General features: G+C 38.1%; 1 protein-coding gene across 5 annotated transcripts in view; it reads right to left on the reverse strand.

Annotated features, from left to right (window-relative positions):
* Positions 1-48: 48 nt before the first annotated feature.
* col6a3 (collagen, type VI, alpha 3) overlaps positions 49-21,136 on the reverse strand; it is a 78,362-nt gene continuing 57,274 nt past the window's right edge. For 4 of the 5 annotated variants that reach the window (XM_053680839.1, XM_053680840.1, XM_053680841.1 and 1 more), the window contains 28 exons: positions 17,100-17,702; positions 16,078-16,689; positions 15,246-15,836; positions 14,535-15,143; positions 14,080-14,414; positions 13,841-13,919; positions 11,744-11,886; positions 11,417-11,509; positions 11,234-11,287; positions 11,055-11,126; positions 10,860-10,886; positions 10,719-10,763; positions 10,578-10,631; positions 10,396-10,458; positions 9,803-9,868; positions 9,334-9,387; positions 5,588-5,623; positions 5,401-5,463; positions 4,852-4,914; positions 1,829-1,891; positions 1,561-1,623; positions 1,223-1,273; positions 914-949; positions 727-789; positions 576-638; positions 312-344; positions 191-227; positions 49-85 (listed from right to left, as the gene is read on the reverse strand). In XM_053680839.1, the coding sequence (XP_053536814.1) occupies positions 66-85; positions 191-227; positions 312-344; positions 576-638; positions 727-789; positions 914-949; positions 1,223-1,273; positions 1,561-1,623; positions 1,829-1,891; positions 4,852-4,914; positions 5,401-5,463; positions 5,588-5,623; positions 9,334-9,387; positions 9,803-9,868; positions 10,396-10,458; positions 10,578-10,631; positions 10,719-10,763; positions 10,860-10,886; positions 11,055-11,126; positions 11,234-11,287; positions 11,417-11,509; positions 11,744-11,886; positions 13,841-13,919; positions 14,080-14,414; positions 14,535-15,143; positions 15,246-15,836; positions 16,078-16,689; positions 17,100-17,702 (4,091 nt within the window). In that variant the 3' untranslated portion in view covers positions 49-65. The remainder of the gene's footprint in view (positions 86-190; positions 228-311; positions 345-575; positions 639-726; positions 790-913; positions 950-1,222; positions 1,274-1,560; positions 1,624-1,828; positions 1,892-4,851; positions 4,915-5,400; positions 5,464-5,587; positions 5,624-9,333; positions 9,388-9,802; positions 9,869-10,395; positions 10,459-10,577; positions 10,632-10,718; positions 10,764-10,859; positions 10,887-11,054; positions 11,127-11,233; positions 11,288-11,416; positions 11,510-11,743; positions 11,887-13,840; positions 13,920-14,079; positions 14,415-14,534; positions 15,144-15,245; positions 15,837-16,077; positions 16,690-17,099; positions 17,703-21,136) is intronic. The other variant, XM_053680843.1, reaches the window with a different exon arrangement.

A 21,136-nucleotide genomic window follows, 5' to 3' on the forward strand; every position in this document is an offset into this window, starting at 1 on the left:
AAGCATTTTCAAGCTATAAAATTAATAAACCAGTTCTTGCTATGTAATTTAAATAAAAGAATGGTTCACTTACCATAGCAGCATGCTACAAGAGAAAATAACAATAAAACCATCAAATGTACAGTCAGTTTATTTATTTATTTTTTTACAACATGAAAACAGATAGAAGATATTGTAAACCAATACATACGGCAGTTATCTCTGATTTTCTTGACCAAAGCACAAGACTGTAAAAAAAAGGATGTGGTAGATTAGCATAGAATTCCATTTCCCCACCATTAAAAAAAATTGCAATAAGTTCATGCCCTTACTGATTCGCCTGGCCCTCTGGGTCCCTTTGGGCCCTGTGTGAACAAAAACATTACTTTGATACGGATTTATTTAGCTGAGAAGAAGACTCATCTGTTTTTGGGCTGTTTAAACTGGACTGTCACTGGTCAAAGGCCAAAACATTTTTCTTGTCTTTCCCCCCACCCACACAGTATCAGTATGAATTTAAAAGCATTCTGATTAGAGTGTATGAATAGCTTTGCTTCCCGATAATAATATCCACTGATTTAAAGGATAGTACTTACATAAGGCCCAGGATAGCCAACCTCTCCCTTCTGTCCAATCTCACCAACACCACCTGCAACACCCTAGCAAATAAATAGCACAATCATAATCAGTTACATATACAGCATGGATATAAAAATATATAAAATATGCTGTAGGCATAGAGCTCACTCTCTGGCCACTGTTTCCTTTGGGTCCAGCTCCTCCGTTGGTTCCAGGCTCACCAGCTGCCCCCTGTGAACAAATGGGGAAAAAACACCAGCTTATAAGTTTTTGCTTTATAGTTTTAAGAAATTTGCCAATGTACGCAACAATGCAAAAACACCTTTATAGCTTTACTGTTATGACCCGATCTTACCTTTGAACCCGGATATCCAGGGAAACCTTCATCACCCTGCAATAGACAATTGTTTACATTTCATATTTATCATTAATTTTTAATTATCAATAGTGTTTCATGCAGTGCATATGGTTTACTGTATTTGATATAATTATACATAAATATACAAACACAAAAATGCAACAGCTTTAATGATTATATTGCCCGCCCACCCTCTAACTCTAATATCAGCATTTCTCAATAAAATATCACACGATAAACTCTAGACTTTAGCTTGGTATTATAGAAAATCAGATGCAATTATTAGTTTCCACAAACAAAACTGACCTTTCTTCCCTTAGGACCAGATATTCCAAAGCCATCTCGCCCATCATCTCCCTGTTAAGAGACATTTTGTTTAAGGTACTGTGCTGTTAGACATGTACTTTAATAAAGAGATGATGTAACATCATGTAACATCATACAAATCTTTGACAATATGAGTATAATTAGTGTGTACCACTCCACAGAGTCTTACCTAATCGTTTACAGCAATTCTCAACTAAATTAAATAAACATGACTGCCTAAACAAAACTAATGTTGTCTATCAATTATATTTATTTGAATGTTTAATTGTCTGTACATGGTACATTGTAAAAAGAAACCTGAGGCATGTCAGACTTACCGGTTCTCCTCGGGGTCCAAGTGGTCCTGTAGAACCTTTAGGTCCTGGGTCTCCTGGTTCACCCTACAAACGAATGAGAGAGAACAGATAAATGAACAAGTGTGCAGTGAATGCTTTGGGATGATGAGTTTCAGACAGCTTTCTGTCCCACTACACATTCACAGGATGAGAGCATTGGGTAATTTATTAGATCAGATACAGTCATATATGAAGCATCAGAAATCTAATGACCATCATTATATTTCACATTTTCAGCTATGTGACATACCTTCCGACCAACAACACCTCGTCGGCCCTTTTCCCCAGGTGGTCCTTGGGCTCCACCAGGGCCCTAAAGACATTTGACAATGAATGAATATTCAAGAGATGTAAAAAAAAAATTACAAGATAATTCATATTAGATTCTTTAAAGTGATACAATAACCAACAAAACTGAAGTGAAAAACAAAGAAAATTTTGTTGGAATTTTTTTTTAAAACCTGGAAATCGTGTTGCTTCAGCTATAAAGATAATATAATGTTTGGTTACAAAAACTTTCAGTGTAATGGATATAACCAAAGTGCTATGTGCAATAAATGCAGCATCACAGTAAAGGTTGGCAAAGTGACTTCAAGTTTATGACAAATTAAATAATACCCAGAAATTTTGGTTAGTTTGGATAGCAAGCATGTAATGTTTCTAGCCTGATATTGAATGAGGTTATGATATGCTTGTTTTTAATACATTTGTGCAGATAAGTGTCACTCTTTCATTTAGTGCATATAGTTTTTGACATTTAATATGGATAGTCTATACCCACTACACTGAGCACTGCAGTGAAAATTGCTCTTTAAAATAATATTGCACGTGCAAGAGCACGGTTATACTGAATATCGGTACAGTCATGAATTGGCTTCAGGTAATCACAGCCATGCTGATTTTCAGCATCAGAATTACAAGTGCAATATTGCTTTTATATACCAGTATTTAAAATAATTAATTAATATTGAGTAAATGACATTTCAAACACAACATTGCAAAAATTTGTTCACTTTTGTTCCGCGAATGGAAATAGATCCCAAAGAAGCAGCACACACAGATAGCCCATCAGCTAGCTGGCACAATGATTTGTACATTCCCGTTAAAGGTGCATCTGGTGAAACTGGCAACCCTTCTTCCTTTTCATCTTCATCTAATGAGCTTTCATATTTAAGTTAAAAGTATTTATGAAAAATGTATCCTTTGCAGATAATGATCCCATTGATGCTTACTGGAGGATTCAGAAGTTTTGAAATACATCTGTATCCGATTCCATCAGTATGTTTTGCAACAATAAAGTTGCGAAGGTCTTGGGAGAGCTCTTTGCTTTTACCTATAATGAGATGTTTCTTGTGTGACAGCTTGGTAAGGAAAAGCCTTTTTATAGAACATCAATTTACTAATCCAGCTGATATTAATTCACACGGATAAGAGGTATAATTACCTACAGATTTCAGATGGTTCCTTGCTTTACCTTGCCTTGGAGAACTGCTTTTTCTTAGCATGTTCAATACTTTTTTCCTGTCATTCCACTTTATTATGCATAACTTTATTTATGGACTTTAATGTTGCAAATTCTTTATATTTCCAGATTTCTTGAGTTAATACTAATGTCTGGTATATTTCCTGAAAAAAATGTTGACGCGTCCAATACTTTATATACACACACACACACACACACACACACATACATACATACATATATATATATATATATATATATATATATATATATATATATATATATATATATATATATATATATATACAGTATCTAACAAAATTGAGTACTCCCCTCACATTTTTGTAAATATTGATTATATCTTTTCATGTGACAACACTGAAGAAATGACACTTTGCTACAATGTAAAGTAGTGAGTGTACAGCTTGTGTAACAGTGTAAATTTGCTGTCCTCTCAAAATAACTCAACGCACACACTCCCTCATACTGGTCACTGGAAGTTCAACATGGCACCTCATGGCAAATAACTCTCTGAGGATCTGAAAAAAAGAATTGTTGCTCTACATAAAGATGGCCTAGGCTATAAGAAGATTGCCAAGACCCTGACACTGAGCTGCAGCACGGTGGTCAAGACCATACAGAGGTTTAACAGGACAGGTTCCATTCAGAACAGGCCTCGCCATGGTCGACCAACAAAGTTGAGTGCACGTGCTCAGCGTCTTATCCAGAGGTTGTCTTTGGGAAATAGACGTATGAGTGCTGCCAGCATTACTGCAGAGGTTGAAGGGGTGGGGGGTCAGCCTGTCAGTGCTCAGACCATATGCCACACACTGCATCAAATTGGTCTGCATGTCTGTCGTCCTAGAAGGAAGCCTCTTCTAAAGATGATACACAACAAAGACCGCAAACAGTTTGCTGAAGACAAGCACACTAAGGACACGGATTACTGGAACCATGTCCTGTTTTCTGATGAGACCAAGATAAACTTATTTGGTTCAGATGGTGTCAAGCTTGTGTGGCGGCAACCAGGTGAGGAGAACAAAGACAAGTGTGTCTTGCCTACAGTCAAGCATGGTGGTGGGAGTGTCATGGTCTGGGGTTGCATGAGTGCTGCCGGCACTGGGGAGCTACAGTTCATTGAGGGAACCATGAATGCCAACATGTACTGTGACATACTGAAGCAGAGCATGATCCCCTCCCTTCGGAGACTGGGCTGTAGGGCAGTATTCCAGCATTATAACGACCCCAAACACACCTCCAAGACCACCACTGCCTTGCTAAAGAAGTTGAGGATGAAGGTGATAGACTGGCCAAGCATGTCTCCAGACCTAAATCCTATTGAGCATCTGTGGGGCATCCTCAAATGGAAGGTGGAGGAGCACAAGGTCTCGAACATCCAGTAGCTCCGTGATGTCGTCATGGAGGAGTGGAAGAGGACTCCAGTGGCAACCTGTGAAGCTCTGGTGAACTCCATGTCCAAGAGGGTTAAGGAAGTGCTGGAAAATAATGGTAGCCACACAAAATATTGACACTTTGGGACCAATTTGGACATTATCACTTAGGGGTGTATTCATTTTTGTTGCCAGTGGTTTAGACATTAATGGCTGTGTGTTGAGTTATTTTGAGGGGACAGCAAATTTACACTGTTATACAAGATGTACACTCACTACTTTACATTGTAGCAAAGTGTCATTTCTTCAGTGTTGTCACGTTAAAAGATATAATCAAATATTTACAAAAATGTGAGGGGTGTACTCACTTTTGTGAGATACTGTATATATATATATACAGTATGAATGTTAAGCACTTACCCTTGGTCCTGGATTACCATCCTCTCCTCTGGCTCCTGGTGTTCCACCTGGTCCGCTGGGACCCTGCCATAAAGAATGATACACACATAGGTCTTATTCCTGTCATTACAGTCAAATACTGAGATGCCATTAATGTTATGTACATCACAGTTGAAGTTTCTGGCCACTGGAAAGGAGAAATCCTTCATTCTGATAGTACGAATGAGCCAGTCTAATCTTGGTTTCTCTGTTTTTATTAGTGGGATGAGAAGTAAGCACCAAAGGAAATCTCTCTGTCCTAGCAGTGGAATGTGTAGAGGTCACAGCATCTGTTCTCTCAATAGTGCTAACATGGGCCACGAGCACAATTAAAAGAACATTGTTAGGGCATCCATTACAAAACAACAGACTCTCAGTCCTACTTGCAGTACAACTTTTCACATCTCAAACACATCAAAATTCCTTCTTCCCAGCTAATGAGGAATGACCTGAAGGAAATCCAAGTGGGCATAGGAAGAACCTACAAAACTCTAACCTTAGCTCCAGCTGAAGTGGCAAACAAAAACTCACTCTTGGCCCTCCAATTCCAAGCTCCCCTGCGACACCATCTGCACCAGGCTTTCCAGCAGGACCCTAAAACAAGGAAAAGTATCATTGTAAAACGGTAAAATCTTGTAAAATCTGTTCACCACCAACATAATATACATGGAAATATTTACTGACAAAAGCAACAAAACACATGATTAAAGTTACTCACAGCTTGTCCAGGTGGACCTCTTCTACCATCGGTGCCCTGAAAAAAGAGTGTACAATACAGAGGATTAGTTGTCATTTGATGAATTTAGCACCAGGAATGCAAACTCATCAGGGATGAAAAAGGTGACAAAGATGGGGCACGTTCCCCCAGCCATCTCCCTATGGGGTTACAATTGTTTCATTGTTCCAAATAAACAGATTACGATCAAATAAATGTAGTGAGATTCACAAAACGTAAACAAATTCACAAATAAATAGAATGAGATCCACAAATACAGTGGTGCTTGAAAGATTGTTCGGAATTTTCTATATATCTGCATAAATATGACCTAAAACACAAGTCCTAAAAGTAGATAAAGAGAACCCAATTAAACACATGAGACAAAAATATTATACTTGGTCATTTATTTATTAAGGAAAATGATCAAATATTACATATCTGTGAGTGGCAAAAGTATGTGAACCTCTAGTATTAGCAGTTAATTTGAAGGTGAAATCAATGGGATGTCAATCAGGTGTGAGTGAGGACTCTGTTTTATTTAAAGAGCAGGGATCTATCAAAGTCTGATCTTCATAACACATGTTTGCAGAAGTGTACCATGGCATGAAGAAATGAGATTTCTCACACCCTCAGAAAAAGAGTTGTTGATGCTCAGCAGGCTGTAAAATGTCACAAAACCATCTCCAAAGAGTTTGGACTCCACCAATCCAAAGTCAGACAGATTATGTACAAATCAAGTCAAATCAAATCAAAGAAAATCAAGACCACTGTTACACTCCCCAGGAGTGGTCAACCAACAAAGATCACTCCAAGAGCAAGACGAATAATAGTCTGCAGGATCACAAAGGAGCCTTAGCCTCTCTCACATTGGCTACTGTAATGTTCATGAGTCCACCATCAGGAGAACACTGAACAACAATGGAGAAAGTCACTGCTTTTAAAAAGAACATTGATGCCCTTCTGCAGTTTGCAAACTATCACACAGACAAGCCAGAAGGCTATTGGAAAAATGTTTTGTGGATGGATGAGACCAACATAGACATTTTGGTTTAAATGAGATGGGCTGTGTTTGGAGAAAGGAAAACACTATATTACAGCATAAGATCCTTATCCCAACTGTGAAAGGTGGTGGTGGTAGTATCACGGGTTGGGCCTGTTTTGCTGCATCTGGGCCGAGATGACTTATCATCACTGATGGAACAATGAATTCTGAATTATACCAGCGAATTCTAAAGGAAAATCTCAGGACATCTGTCTGTGAACTGAATCTGAAGAGAAAGTAGGTCATGCAGCAAGACAATGACCCTAAGCACACAAGTCATTCTTCTAAAGAATTGTTAAAAAAGAAAAGTTAATGTTTTGGAATGGCCAAGTTTTGTGATAGGACCTGAAGCAAGCAGTTCATGTAAGGAAACCCACCAACATCCCAGAGATGAAGCTGTTCTGTACTGAGGAATGGGCTAAAATTAGTCCAAATAGATGTGCAGGACTGATAAACAGTTACCAGAAACGTTTAGTTGCAGTTATTGATGCACAAGGGGGTCACACCAGATACTGAAAGCAAAGGTTCCTTTTGCCACTCACAGATATGTAATATTGGATCAATTTCCTCAATAAATAAATGACCAAGTACAATATTTTTTGTCTCATTTGTTTAACTGGGTTCTCTTTTTTTTAAGTCTTATTAATGTGGAAATATAGAAAATATATACACTGTATATGTTAGGAGTTTCGCAAAAATTAATTACATTCACAAATAAATAAAAAATATTTGCAAAAAAAATTTTTTTACAAATAGATTTTTTTTTTGTCACAAAAACTCTGCCTGGTATTCATCTATGGATCGTGTCCTGTGTATCTGTGGATTGTGTCCTGTGCTTTGTGGATTCATACATTTGTGGATTTTGAAACATTTCTAGCCTCAAGACTGCACACAACCCCACAAATAGGTGGATTCCGCCCACCATCTACTGAAGCAATCCACAAATGCACAGGATGTGATCCACAAATTGGTCTACACTGTTGTGTCTTGAATTAATCTCATGTTTCAAAACAAATCCAAAAGCAAATTGTTTAATTATGTCCTGGTTATGACAGTATTAGCCTTGCTAATATCTTAGCATAAAGAAAATGGAACCATTGGGGCAAACGTTAACGTTGGCACTTTGACATGAGGAGCTCAAATTGTGTTGTAATCATCGGAAAAATGGTAACATTAGTAATGTAAACCAGTACTGGTATCTGTAACGTTATACAAGTGGAATTTGGAATAACAAGTACGCTAGCTAACGTTAGGCTATATGGAAATAATGTTAACATTGAACGTTAAATAAAAAATATGATGGCTAGTGTTCACTCAATCAAAAGAACTCATGCTTCTCAAGGGAATGAACAGTTCCAAGCTTGACATATCATTGTCTTAGCCTTAAATCAGTGGTCACCAACCCTCTTACTTGAGATCTACCTTCCTGCATCCATCCATCCATCCATCTTCTACTGCTTACTCCTTCTTCAGGGTCGCAGGGGAACCTGGAGCCTATCCCAGGGAGCATCAGGCACAAGGCAGGGTACACCCTGGACAGGGTGCCAGTCCATCGCAGGGCACACTCACGTAGTGTATTCATACACTACGGACACTTTATACACGCCAATCAGCCTACCATGCATGTGTTTGGACTGGGGGAGGAAACCGGAGTACCCGGAGGAAACCCCCACAGCACGGGGAGAACATGCAAGCTCCGCACACACATGGCCCCGGTGGGAATCGAACCCCATGTGAGGCGAACGTGCTAACCACTAAGCCACCGTGCGCCCTGCATGTTTCATCTCCAACCAAAATTGAACACATCTGTTTCAGTTGATCAAGAACTTCTTAAGGCAAGGCAGGCAGGTGGGCATGATTATGGTTGGAGCTAAAGTCTCCAGGAAGGTAGATCTCCAGGAACAGCGTTAGTGACCACTTCCTTAAGGCATGTCAAAACCTGACCTCCCAGACTGTACTGTATGACTGTGTGATACTAGAATGTGTCATAGTGGTTTTACATGTGCAACCCCAACAATAAAAAAGTTATTGACTTTTACTTATTTTTCCTTTTCTTCTTTTTTAAACTTGATTTTTACTTATTAAATTTTTATTAAACCGAGTTGTGTCATTCATAGTTAAAATGGATGATTTTGGCTAACTCTCTCTTGATCAGCTCCCTAGGTAGTGAATCAGTATATTGTGTATACGAGTTGGGGCACTGGCTCACTAAACACTGGGACACTGATGACTCAAATGTCCAGCAACATGACTACATACTCACATTGTAAAATGTCAGCAAAAATTAAAAACTTAACAATATTTTAGTTTTATATGACATATAAATTTGTTAGCTTAATCACATGCGTTTCACTATGTATCCACTGTCTGTGGATACATAGTAAATAAAAAGATATGAAAAAAATGAAAAAAACTTACTTTTACCAAACTTTAACCTAAACTGATATCAAAACAAAATATTTCCTATTTCTGACTGAAAAGATTATTACAAAGTATGTATGCCATCTATAAGTTAAGCTAAAGTTTCAAAAAGTGTTAGTATAATAATAATAATAATAATAATAATAATAATAATAAGAAGAAGAAGAAGAAGAAGAATGAGGAATAACAGCACAATGCAATTTTTACAAGCACTGTGATTAATTTTGGTTACTAGATCTCAGCAGGACAGTTAATCAGCATAAAAGAATCAGAGAAAACATACCCGTCTCCCTGCTTCTCCTGCACCTCCTTTCCTACCGTCTTCTCCAGGCTCACCCTATAAGACATAAAATAGTTATCAGATGTAAGCATTAAAAGTTGTGAAGATCCTTTGCACTTTAATCTTTCTCTCATACACATACACAGATAAACAGGATAACAAAGTGTTGGATCATCTAACATACATCTGTCAGACTAAAAGTCCACTCCCTGGACTATTACCTCGTTGTAGTCAAACATTTTATTGGTAGTGTTATACATAACTGCAAAGAAAGCATCCCATAATGTCACAGGTAAAAAAAAAAAAAAATGCACTAAATATTTTCCACAGTTTTTATCTAGACAGTAATGTATTTGCAAGTATGACATTATAGTCATATAATTGCCTCTTGCAACTGTGTGTATGGGGATGTGTATATGTACAGAGTAACCAGTTTATTTTGTAAATGAATGTAAGCAATAACAGATTTTACCGGTGGCCCAGCATCGCCTGGATCTCCTTTTGGTCCTCTTTGGTTATTGTCCTTTCCTGTAATGCCCTATTTAACAGAGACATTTATTTTTTTAATTTCTTGTTCATTTATCTGATTGATTAAATTACTCTGTGTCTGTGAGTGTGTGTGTGTGTGTGTGTGTGTGTGTGTGTGTGTGTGTGTGTGTGTGTGTGTGTGTGTGTGTGTTCTTATGAGCCCTGAGAAACACCTTAAACTCAAATAAAGTTGATATTCTTTTATGAGTCTAGACAAGGCTAAATTTGTACAGTATTTAATTGAATTATCAGTAAAAGCTAAAGCAACCAATTTCATATAAAGTTTCCTAAATGGTTTGTTTAACCTTTAAGGTGTATTATGGTTTAAAATGGGGAAAAAACAGATTGAAACCAAGTTTGTACAAGTAAAAACATACAGGTATTGAAATTTCAAATTTCTGGGGAGACTGAGAAATTTTTATTTTTTAAGTATCATTAATACTGTATACTCAGTACTCTAAATTGGCAGTTTATGATGTATAAGATAGGCCCTCTATAGACTAATAAACTGGCAATAAAAAATTACATAATACTTACTGGATCTCCACGGATGCCAGTCTGGCCGATATCTCCTGCCTGACCTTTGGCACCTTTAGGACCCTAGATACACAAAGGTTGTGAAATAAAAGACCAGTTTTAATATTATTTTTTAAAGTGACAGATTAATTAGCCTTTATGACAAAAAATATTATATAACCAAATACATTTTATTCAAATACCCTTTGCCCAGGATTGCCCCTGTCACCTGGTGGTCCAACAACTCCACCTGTGCCCTAAAAAGTAATATATATTTTAATCATTATAAGCAAACATTAAAATCATTGCAATTAATCTAGTGTCTTAAAACATTTACAACTTACCTCTTCCCCATTGATGCCATCTAAACCAATCTCTCCAAGTTCTCCCTGGGTGAATTAAACAATGAAACACAGACATATCATGTAAATATGACAATAATAAGACATAATTATCGTTTTCTCTTTTTGAAACAAATTCCTTACCTTTTCACCATTGTATCCATGTGCACCCTGAAAGACAACAAAAAAATATGGTAACTATGCTGGGTCTTGTATGTATGGGTGATGTCATACATAAACACATCAATAAGATATTTTCCCAACAATGGACATAGTCACTTTTTTTTCTCTGAAATACCAACTAGACAAGTGTTTACCAAAAAAGCATAATTAGCACACCTTTGTGCCTCTTGGGCCTGGGCATCCTTGAAAACCTTGAGTTCCATTCACACCTGGAGGACCTCTTTCTCCCTGGAATATTGTGTTTTGGAAGGAAATGCTAATGAATAATTGTCCTAGCATAGACATGGATTCAGTAATAGTACTACACTTGAAGCATCAATATTAGTGCTACACACCGGTCCACCTTCATCACCAGGATGTCCTCTGTAGCCCTGGCTTCCGGGTAATCCCTTATACGACAAAAACCCACAGACACAATTGATATAAATAAATATGCTAACAAATGACAGTTTAAACATTTTAAAATAAGATCTGTAGACAACTCAGTCATATCAATTCAAACAAAGTAAATGCTGGACCTTTGTTCCTGTAAGACCAACAGCTCCTCTGTAGCCTCTCTGGCCAGTGCATTTGCATGGGACTGAGCAGCACTCCATTTCGGCAATATTGTCCTACACATGTAAATTTAGATTTGTAAATGTAAATTTAAATATGTTTTTTATACAGTATGACTAGAAAAAGATTTTACACATGAAAAATTAGATTATAGAATATTTTCCTTAAATATTTTACTCTAAAAATAGAGCATTTTAAGCAATTAAGTACCTTAAGCAATTTAGAGCCATTTTCTTATATGTATAATAAGTATATATAATATATGGACAAATTTTGCAATCCAGACATACCAATTCCTCCAGCAGTTCATAGTCCAAGTCCATCACATTCACACGCAGAGGTTTGGACCTAAAACCCCGTCCAAATTCCAGTAACACTGCATTCTCAAAGAGTGGTACCCTCTCAAGGGCAACCAAGATGAAAGCATTGACTCCTAGAGAAAAAAAAACAAACAAAAAAATTATATATATATATATATATATATATATATATATATATATATATATATATATATATATATATATATATATATACACACACACACACACACACACATACACACATGCCCTATTTCTATGGAAACTTTGTGCAACGTTTGGGCTTGCTTTTCCAATACCTTCGGCGGGGACTCTACAGTATGTAGAGACCGATATGACTACATAAGTAGAGTGGCTAGAATCCTTTAGCCCAATCGGACAGACTGAATTAATTTCACTCCTCAAAATCATTTGTGTACTATACCCATTACCTATGCATTTTCTTAAACAAGTTCTACTAGAATTAATGTAACCTATATACATAAAATTCCTATATTACCTAAATTATTTTTCACCAGCATTTATCAAACTTTTAATTGTCAGCTGTCAAATTATTGTCCAATATCAAAAATCCCCTTTCTCTCCAAGATCCTAGAAAAGGTTGTAGGTCACCAGCTAAGCTCATACTTGCATAGGACTCACATTCATGAAATCTTTCAGTTGGGATTTACACAGTACTGAGGCAGAGCTGGTTGTGTCTATAAAAGTAAGTTTATCTGCAATACGTTGGCTCGCAGTCAAATTCTGTATTGAGTATAAAATGCTATTAGTGAACTGTTACGTATTGAGACTTGTTCCTTAGTACGTCAATGAACTTTTGGTTTATTATGATGCACCATTCTTGCATCAATCAATAGATGTGGGTTCTTTGTCAGTAGCCAGAATAATAAAAACTACAGCTGGGGTAGAAGTTTTTACTACAATACTCCCAGCTATAGCCTTTTAAACAGTGTTTAGGAATCAGACACATTCTCAATCTTTGAATCTAGGATGAAAATCTATTTGTTTAGTCATGCATTTTGTTAAATATCTGTTCACTGGCTCTCCCTTTTAGTTATGCTGTCATTACTAGATGTGCTGGAGTTCCACCCTGAGCACATTGTAAACCCATTTAAACATCTGTTCTCTCTCTGTCAAGCTGTACATATACTCCTGTTGCCTGATCCTGACACACTTCTCCTACTGTGGCTTCCCTTGACCTTCAGACCTGATTGATTCATCCTGATGCTCTACTTCAGTTGAGTCGCAACTTCTGCATTTGTGACTCACTGTCTGCTGCTGTGGATGGTCCAGCATGGACAGTATAAAGATTTTCACGTGCGAAAATCAATTTATGCCCAAGACTCACCCTTAATTCACAGGATAATCTCACCTGGATACTATAGATTTGTACATTCTAAGAATTGTTGATGTAATCATAAAGACTGCCCTGTGCTAATCCCAGGACACTTTTTCACAAATTGTTCATACTGAACATCCTTTCAACACTAATTTAGTAGTTTGTATTTCCCCTTTCTACAGCTGTATACTGTAATGATTTATAATCCCACTATCTGGTGTCACCAGAAGAAAGATTTTCTTTCTGGTTCCTCTCAAGGTTTCTTCATGTTGTCTTTCCTTGACATTGTTGCCTGGCTTGTTCATTAGGAATCTAAATCTGAAGTTTGTCTACCGAATTATTAAAAGCTGTTTACAAATATAGTTGAACTAAATTTTATCTTCACAGATTTTATGGGTCATCTAATAAAAACACCAATGTCCTGGCTGAAGGGATATGAATGATCCTCTTTTCCTGGTTGGGATGCAGGCTGTGGCATTCTGAACTAATTGAAAATTAAAAATCCCACAGGGCAGCCATCCAGCAACTTAATGAAATGAAATCATGCACTAATTTCTCAGCATCACGTAGGTTTAATATATTGCTCATTTTGACCATTTTTCTTATTTGATAATGTGCAGTTTCAGAAATGTTACTTCTATATGGGAATCAAATAACAAACCATGATCAAAGATTTAGTTAACACATTTTTGTAATAAAATAATTGTTACTTTAGAAACAGTTATTCTTACCCATAATCCGCATCTGCTCTACTCGCTCTTTCATTACATTATATTGGGCATCCAATCCATCCGTGAGGTGAATTACAACCTTGTGTATGTGGTAAGAAAAGCAAATTTATATTAGTTACCATATAGAAATTTCCCAAACCTGCATTGCAGTGTATTTACTTTTACTACATTTGCTTTAAAAATGGTGAGCTTACAGCAATTACATTGCAGAGCATGTGAGATATGCTGAGCATGTGTACCTTAACTCTGTCTGAAGGACGGTCCTTGAACCTTGCACTATATGCATCAATAGTTTTTCCATTCAAGATGAAGGGTCCACGGCTGTGCAGAGTCCTGAAGGACTCAATGAGCTTGGTGTAGCTATCGGTAAAGTCCAGATGAACAGGCTCCAGTGCAGAGTCCAATGCTGATATTCCCACCTGTACTGATGGAACTTGACCAGAAGAGCAGCTAATGGCCTGCATTTGGGTAATTCGCTGCAAAATGGCAGCCATCTTGGACTCCAATGATCTCTGAGCCGCAAAGATGTTCTGAGCAGACACATCGAAGCCCACAAGAACGTCCAAGTTGCACGCTAACATTGTTGGAAACAATTTTTTTTTTAGCATATTTCTCAATAAAATGCTTATTTCAAAAGTCTCAAGAAAATGTTAATAAAGGGTAGGTAAAATAAAATAATTTCTTTGTGCCTCACCCTTTATTGCAGTTTTATCTCCTGTACAGAGTTTTCCCATGACATCATCTACAAGTGTGTCTAAAATCCGCTCATTCAGCTCAGAAAGCTCTTGGAAGGTACTGGCCCGAGCCACAGTGGTGGTTTCACTGCCCAAATCATTGAGCTCATTCTCAAGGTCACCCACACCAATGGCATAGATACGTACACCTGCATTTTTAAGGGCCAGTGCTGCCGATTTACCATCATCTTGTGAACGTCCACCCGTCACCAACATCAGGATCTGAGGGACTCCCTCATCCTTCCGACTACCTTTCTCCTTCACAAAGTGTGTTTGCTGAATATGCCTAATGGCATTGCCTGTATTAATTTTCCAGCCACCCTTGTACTCAGTTCTGCTGATAGCCTCCAAAATGTCATCCTTGTTGTTATATGTATTAAAGTAGAAAACATCTGTCACATCTGTGGCATAGTGTGCCAGACCAATCTGAAGGTCGTCACTCTCTGTGACAAAGAGGTCAATAAGCTCTCTGATAAACTCCATGGTCACTAGGAAATTACTCTTCCCAAGGTTTATTGAACCGTCAACCAAAAAAACAATATCGGCAACTTTATCCTTTGGACCAGAAGCTAGGGAAAGATGTGAGAGAACAAACAAAATAGAAATATATAATAAATAAATATAAATATAAAATATCTGTAGACACATAATTAGAAACAGTTTGTACTTACGTGTGGGGGGTACAGTGGTTGTAATCACCACTGTTCCACTGAGTCTCGCAATAAATTGGTTCTCTATATTTGGCAGTGCTGGGAAAGTTGACACTTGGAAAACATCATCTGGTGTGGTTGCAATCTCTCTGAGTTGCCTTGAATCTGCTGTCCCAGCACCAATTCCTATACACTTTACCTGAGATTTTTTGAGAACTGATCCATAACGAGAGACATCAGAGGTAGACTTTCCACCTGTGAGTACCACCAAATGCTGAGAGGCCTTGTCCAGCCGAGCTCCTGCAGATTCCTTAAGTTCATTATCAACCACATACTGAATAGCCTCAGCTAAGTTTCCACCACGACCACCCATCTGACGCAGTCTCTTAATAGATGAAATTACTGCCTTCTTGTTGCTATGGGTTCTAAGTGAGAACTCAGTCTTAGGTCTCTCTGCATACTGTACCACAGACACACGAACTTGATCAGGGTGCACATTGAGTTGTTGGACAATCTTCAAGATAAAGTCACGGATGTGAGCAATTCCATTTGGACCAACACTATCAGAACCATCAATAAGGAAAACAATGTCCTTTCTTCCGAGATTCAGTCCTAAACAAAAACAAGCACGTGAATACTCGTATTATATAAATATAAAAACTATATTTTATAGAACAATTAATAGCAAAAGGGCTATTTATTTGATTTAGTATGGCAAATAATTCTCATGCAGTTATTTAGCTGTTTTTGAGGCTTATCTGTTATACTTACTATAAAAATTATACTGATTATTATTATGAATACACTTATAATTAAACTAAACAGTCAAATGGCATTAAACACAGTGAAATACCTATATCCATAGTGTGTATAGCTTCTTCGATAGCTTTAGTAGTCATGGTGTTAATTGTAGCCAAAAGTTGCTGTTCCACTCCTGGTTTCTGTTGGAAGTTTCTAATGATGTGTGCCTGTTCTGGTCTTAAAGAAATCTGTTTCAGCTCCTCAGAATCAGCACTATCTGACCCAACAGCCATGGGAGCCACATAACTCAACTTCAGCTGGTTAGCAGGACCAGATACATCATCGTTAGATTTTCCTCCAGTCACTAAGATGAGAAACTGGGGCACGCCCTCTTCAATTCGGCTGCCAGCTGATCTCTGGTAGATGTTCCTTGAGACCCAGCTCAGTGCTTGGCCAGTATTAAGTATTCTGCCACCTTTACTTCTCATTTTTCTCACTGACTGGCGAACCTCTTCCTTGGTTGAGTGCTCATTGAGGAGAAACTCCAGTTTAGGGTCTTCACTGTACTGTACTACGGAAATCCTCACATTGCTTAACCCAACATCTAACTTCTCCACAATGTTCAGAATCATGTCTTGAATAGCAGGGAAATCTCTCTGCATCATAGTTGTTCCATCAATGAGGAAGACCACGTCTTTTTTTTCTCCAGTTGATATTGCTGGTACTATTTTTTGAGAGACACATGGGAAAAAAAACATATGGGAATTGTTATTAGTTATTTGTTATTTGTTACTTGTTATTTGACATATTAACAGCTAAAACATTACATTTTACCAAAATAGTACCTTTACAAGAGCATGTAAATTATTCAATGTTCAAACACCAGTTATTACCCCAAGCTGGGGCTCATAATTAGATACCTAGAAAATAATTAGAAAATTTCTTTGCAATTTTGTATAGTTACACTATGCACACAAAGTGTGTCACAAATTCCATGTATTGTGAAGATATACAGTATATTGTAGCAGGAGACTTCATAGCAATCCACAGGCCTGATAAATACAATGTAAATAATAACATTTTTATTAATGTTTTATGACATAATCATTTATAAAATATTAATGACATAATTACCTGTGGGATAAACAGGTTTCATTATCTTCAGTTGTTCATCAGACAACTCTGTCAGGGTAGTGATGAATTGATCTTTGACAGTGTGAAGGCCAGGCAAATCATCCACTAAGTAAGTAAATGTGGGCACATAGGAGACCACCTGCAGCTCTTGAAGGCCAATGTCTCTTGTCCCTATACTGAAAGGCACAATTCCTAACTCTTTCATTGTATTTACTGATGTTCCTACATTATCTGTTGATTTTCCTCCTGAGATTACTATGAGAAACTGTGGGACACCCTCCTGTTTCCTGCTCCCACGAACTGAATCCAGAACATTAAGACGGACAAAATCTATGGCGTTACCAAGGTTACGCTTTCTACCTCCATGCTGTCTGAGTTCCTTGATTGCATTTAAGAGACCCTCTTTGGTCTTGTGGGAATTGAGATAGAAATCCACTTGAGGGGTGTCTCCATACTGCACTACACTTACTCGAATACTGTTTTCACCTATATTTAGGTTTTCTACAACTCCACGAACAAATTCCTGGATGATGGGAAAATCTCTACCAACACCTTCAGATCCATCAATCACAAAGATAATATCCTTCTTGGGACCCTGAGACTCTGTTGGAAAAAACACACACAGAAAAAAAAGGAAATATACAGGAAAATTATGAAGAATTTTTCTTATATTTTCCAACTCAAAAACAATGTTCCATCAGTTTGTAACATAACAGTGAAAAAAAGAAGCTGACTAGTATATATATATATATATATATATATATATATATATATATATATATATATATATATATATATATATATATATATGCACAGGGGCACTGTCATGCTGGAACAGATTTGGGCTCAGACCCTTAGTTCCAGTGAAGGAAAATTTTCATGCTAAAGCCAGGCTTGGGGAGTAACAGAATACATGTAATGGTGTTACGTAATCAGAATACAAAAAACTGGTAAATGTAATCCGTTACAGTTAAGTTAAAAAACAAAGCAATCAGATTACAGAATTTTTTTCATTTAAAACCAAAGAAATTTTGAAAAAGCTGCTTGATTATACATCTGGTTCTCTCTTGCCAGACATGGCTCACATGAGCAACCTCCTGGTGCATGCACAAATAACTTTCGTGCAAAGTTAATTGGGTAGAAATTAACACAAATTGTTCTCTGAAATTCTTTTGTTAGCGTGACCATACATCCTTTTTTTCCCAGACATGTCTTCTTTTTCGGATCTTAAAAAAGCGTCCAGCCAGGATTTCTACATTTGAGAAAAAGTCTGTGATTCTGCTTTAGTTTCATTATAATGTGCTTATGGTCTAATACTGCATCATGTGTGTGCATATTTGCATTGCTTTAACCCCTCTCTGTAATTCCCACCTTCTTGCACACCAACTGGTCAATTATAAAAGACTTGCAGCAACTATTTGCCAAATACCTGCCTCTCACCCATTAGCCTACTCTTAGCGAAAATGCAAACGTGAGATGCTGTTGTGTACGGCGTCAAATAGTTGCTTGACAATAGCAGGAAATGACAGCTGTCCTGAGTCGAAACAATGTAAAAAATTTTTTAAATGTGGGCAGAGTGAAACCAATTTTATTTATATATATTTATGTGATGCTAATAGTGTGTCTTTTTCAGTGCATTAAGGTCGGCGTTCATAGTAACACTGTTGCTACTCCGGTTTCCTCCCCCAGTCCAAAGACATGCATGGAAGGCTGATTGGCATGTCCAAAGTGTCTGTAGTGTATGAATGGGTGTGTGAATGTGTATGTGATTGTGCCCTGCGATGGATTGGCACCCTGTCCAGGGAGTACCCCGCCCTGTGCCCAATGCTCCCTGGGACAGGCCCCAGGTTTGCTGCGACCATGAAGGATAAACGATATAGAAAATGGAATGGAATTTGACAGTTTGGGGAAGAACCTCATATGGGTGTTATGGTCAAGTGTCCATGTATTTATATATACACTCACCAAACAATTTATTAGGAACACGTTTAAGGCTACTCATTCGTGCAATTTTTTAAAATCAGCCAATTGTGTGGAAGCGCATTCACATCAACCATCACAATGGGGAAAAAATCTCAGTGATTTTGACCGTAGCATGATTGTTGGTATCAGACAGGCTGGTTTGACTAATTCTATAACTGTTGATCTCCTGAGATTTTCATGCACAACAGTCTCTAGAGTTTGTGTGGCATTTCTATGGACAAAAATGCCTTGTTGATGAGAGAGGTCAACGGAGAATGGCCGTACTGGTTCAAGCTGACAGAAAGGCCACAGTACCTCAGATAACCACTCTGTACAATTCTGGTAAGCAGAAAAGCATCTCAGAATGCACAACACATAAAAGTCGGATGAGCTACAACAGCAGAAAACCACATCAGGTTCCACTTCTGTCAGCCAAGAACAGAAATCCGTGGCTGCAGTGGGCAAAGGTTCACCAAAACTGGATAGTTTAAGAACGGAAATATGTTGCAACAGCATGATTCCTTGGACCCAACCTGCCTGTGTCAATAGTCCAGGCTGGTGGACATGCCGTGGGGAACTTTTTCTTGGCACACTTTGAGCCTGTCAATCATTGCTTGAATGCCACAGCCATTTTGAGTATTGTTGCTGACCACTTGCATGCATATATATATATATATATATATATATATATATATATATATATATATATATATATATATATATATACAGTGAGGGAAAAAAGTATTTGATCCCCTGCTGATTTTGTACGTTTGCCCACAGACAAAGAAATGATCATTCTATAATTGTAATGGTAGATTTATTTGAACAGTGAGAGACAGAATAACAACAACAACAAAAAAATCCAGAAAAACGCATGTCAAAAATGTTATAAATTGATTTGCATTTTAATGAGGGAAATATGTATTTGATCCCTCTGCAAAACATGACTTAGTACTTGGTGGCAAAACCCTTGTTGGCAATCACAGAGGTCAGACGTTTCTTGTAGTTGGCCACCAGGTTTGCACACATCTCAGGAGGGATTTTGTCCCACTCCTCTTTGCAGATCTTCTCTAAGTCATTAAGGTTTCGAGGCTGACGTTTGGCAACTCGAACCTTCAGCTCTCTCCACAGATTTTCTATGGGATTAAGGTCTGGAGACTGGCTAGGCCACTCCAGGACCTTAATGTGCTTCTTCTTGAGCCACTCCTTTGTTGCCTTGGCCGTGTGTTTTGGGTCATTGTCATGCTGGAATACCCATCCATGACCCATTTTCAATGCCCTGGCTGAGGGAAGGAGGTTCTCACCCAAGATTTGACGGTACATGGCCCCATCCATCGTCCCTTTGATGCGGTGAAGTTGTCCTGTCCCCTTAGCAGAAAAACACCCCCAAAGCATAATGTTTCCACCTCCATGTTTGACGGTGGGGATGGTGTTCTTGGGGTCATAGGCAGAATTCCTCCTCCTCCAAACACGGCGAGTTGGGTTGATGCCAAAGAGCTCCATTTTGGTTTCATCTGACCACAACACTTTCACCCAGTTGTCCTCTGAATCATTCAGATGTTCACTGGCAAACTTCAGACGGGCATGTATATGTGCTTTCTTGAGCAGGGGGACCTTGCAGGCGCTGCAGGATTTCAGTCCTTCATGGCATAGTGTGTTACCAATTGTTTTCTTGGTGACTATGGTCCCAGCTGCGTTGAGATCATTGACAAGATCCTCCCGTGTAGTTCTGGGCTGATTCCTCACTGTTCTCATGATCATTGCAACTCCACGAGGTGAGATCTTGCATGGAGCCCCAGGCCGAGGGAGATTGACAGTTCTTTTGTGTTTTTTCCATTTGCTAATAATCGCACCAACTGTTGTCACCTTCTCACCAAGCTGCTTGGCAATGGTCTTGTAGACCATTCCAGACTTGTGTAGGTCTATAATCTTGTCCCTGACATCCTTGGAGAGCTCTTTGGTCTTGGCCATGGTGGAGAGTTTGGAATCTGATTGATTGATTGCTTCTGTGGACAGGTGTCTTTTATACAGGTAACAAGCTGAGATTAGGAGCACTCCCTTTAAGAGTGTGCTCC

This window comes from Ictalurus punctatus, chromosome 6 (genome assembly GCF_001660625.3).
Source record: "Ictalurus punctatus breed USDA103 chromosome 6, Coco_2.0, whole genome shotgun sequence".
Lineage (NCBI taxonomy): Eukaryota > Metazoa > Chordata > Actinopteri > Siluriformes > Ictaluridae > Ictalurus > Ictalurus punctatus.